We start from the raw sequence: 1,874 nt of genomic DNA, 5'->3' as shown, positions 1-1,874 counted from the left end.
AACCTGATTTTAAGAAGGAGAAGCATCATTGCTAAGAATGGAGATTATTTCATTTAATAAATGTTTTGTTTTAATATATAAGTTGTTCGGGTTTTTTCATCTAAAAAAAAGGCAAGCATTAATTTCTTGACGACCTAATATTTATGGTAACACAAATACAGTTAAAGCTGTGATGGTAATTGAGATAATAACTCTTTGCGAACTAACAAAAAAAACTTTATTATTGTTTGACTACCTTAATGGTGATTCTTCACCGAGTTGTAGTTTCCACAAGCTTCATTAATAGCTCTTCTTTACTGAGTTCTGGATTTCTGAAGTTGTTATCAGAATCCCAAATTTTACAATTTGCTTGTTCAACAAACCATTGATATAAGTTAAACTTAATAGAAACAGTAGAATTTGTTTGTAGTTTCTCACACAGATCACACATCCATCTTTGAAGGGTAATTTTATATTTATCCTTCCACTGAAAATGTTCATTGTATAAAGTACTGTTAGACCCAACAAGCTTCAAGTGCTCTGCAAGTTTCCTTGGATCTGGATAATCCAAACTATTAATGAACGCCCCTGGAGGAGCCAAACTTCTATAATCTGCTCCTCCGAATACGACTGGTACAATGTCGTAGTTCAGTGCATTAAAAAACTTTTCTGTCACGTAATCCTTACAAATAGAGTTTTCAAATGACAAGTAAAACTTATATTCTTTGAAAAGTTTTTCGTAGCACTTTGATGACTGAGAAGGGAGACAAACATTATTTCCACATCTGCCATAAATGTCTACAGAAATAAATCTTCTTAATTCTTCAACATATTTTTCTCTCTTACTTGGTGTGGAACAATGACTTACAATCCACACAGTATCTTTATTTTTCCCTTGTAAATAGTCGTGATTCTTCTGACTGGCCGACGACGTCTCTCTACATATTTCTCCATATCTTACTGGTATATCTGAATCTTCCCGATATGTCATTGTCCAGTTGAACAACCCCTCTATTCTGTCCCAAGGAAGTTTAGTGCGTTTCGGTGATTCTAGGCCATATAGAATCCAACGTTGGTCTGGTTTCCTTTGTTGAGGAAACTTCATTTTCAACTTGAAGTCTGCCATGTGAAAGAGTACAGCATTAGCTGATAATAGTTGCCTTCGGTCGCTGGTAACAGAGCATTTATGTTCACAGTTGTATCTGTTAAATGTTTTGTTTTGGGTTAAGAAAAAATAATAATCTTTCGAAAACAGTGAGTTAAAATATTTCGTCCAAAGCAATATAACCTTCGTCCTCTGTGAAGTTGTTGAATTATTTAAAGGAACCTTGACAACCAGAGTTTGTCCTGGAACCGAAACGTCCACTGTTGACGCTGGACAAACATGTTTTGACTCAGGTATATTGTTTCCATGCTTTGTATCCAACTTCTGCCAATGTAATAATATCCATAGCATTCCAAGACCAAAAATCGTACAAAGAAATAAAAAAATCTTCAAGATACCAAACAGACGGGAATACGCAGGTATTTTCATGACCCTGTAAGATATATGTTTAGAGAAACATTAATTTTATTCTCATATATATATATTGTAAAATGTATCAATTAAAAGGTTAATTTATTCATATTGTACTTATTACAACGTCCACTTAATAATGAAAATATACAATAAAGACAAGCCTATTTAATCGTTTCTCAAAACTTCACAATGATATTTTTTTTCGAAATTTTATCGCTGCAAGGTCATACAAATATCATAAACAAAAATAAGCTACTATATATCCAAAAGTTACATAATGTGTACGAAGTTCTCTGAAGTTTGAAACTATTTCATTCTCTAGTTTTCTTTGAAAATGCTGTGAAACAAACTATATGTTGCGTCAGCGAGGTCAAGT

General features: G+C 33.1%; 1 protein-coding gene across 1 annotated transcript; it reads right to left on the bottom strand.

The window, feature by feature from the left end:
- Nucleotides 1–250: 250 nt before the first annotated feature.
- On the bottom strand, nucleotides 251–1,144 carry LOC106470869 (alpha-(1,3)-fucosyltransferase C-like). Its single transcript, XM_013931446.2, has one exon. It carries the CDS (start codon nucleotides 1,103–1,105, stop codon nucleotides 251–253), a length of 855 nt encoding a protein of 284 aa, XP_013786900.1. The 5' UTR covers nucleotides 1,106–1,144.
- Nucleotides 1,145–1,874: the final 730 nt, after the last annotated feature.

This window comes from Limulus polyphemus, unplaced genomic scaffold (genome assembly GCF_000517525.1).
Source record: "Limulus polyphemus unplaced genomic scaffold, Limulus_polyphemus-2.1.2 Scaffold4259, whole genome shotgun sequence".
NCBI classification, from domain to species: Eukaryota; Metazoa; Arthropoda; class Merostomata; order Xiphosura; family Limulidae; genus Limulus; species Limulus polyphemus.
The sequence above is the reverse complement of the archived record's forward strand: the minus strand, read 5'-3'. Positions and strand labels throughout refer to the sequence as shown.

Excerpts from the sequence above, each read along its gene's own strand:
- LOC106470869 (XM_013931446.2), bottom strand. The coding sequence starts at position 1,105 with ATGGCAGACTTCAAGTTGAAAATGAAGTTTCCTCAACAAAGGAAACCA.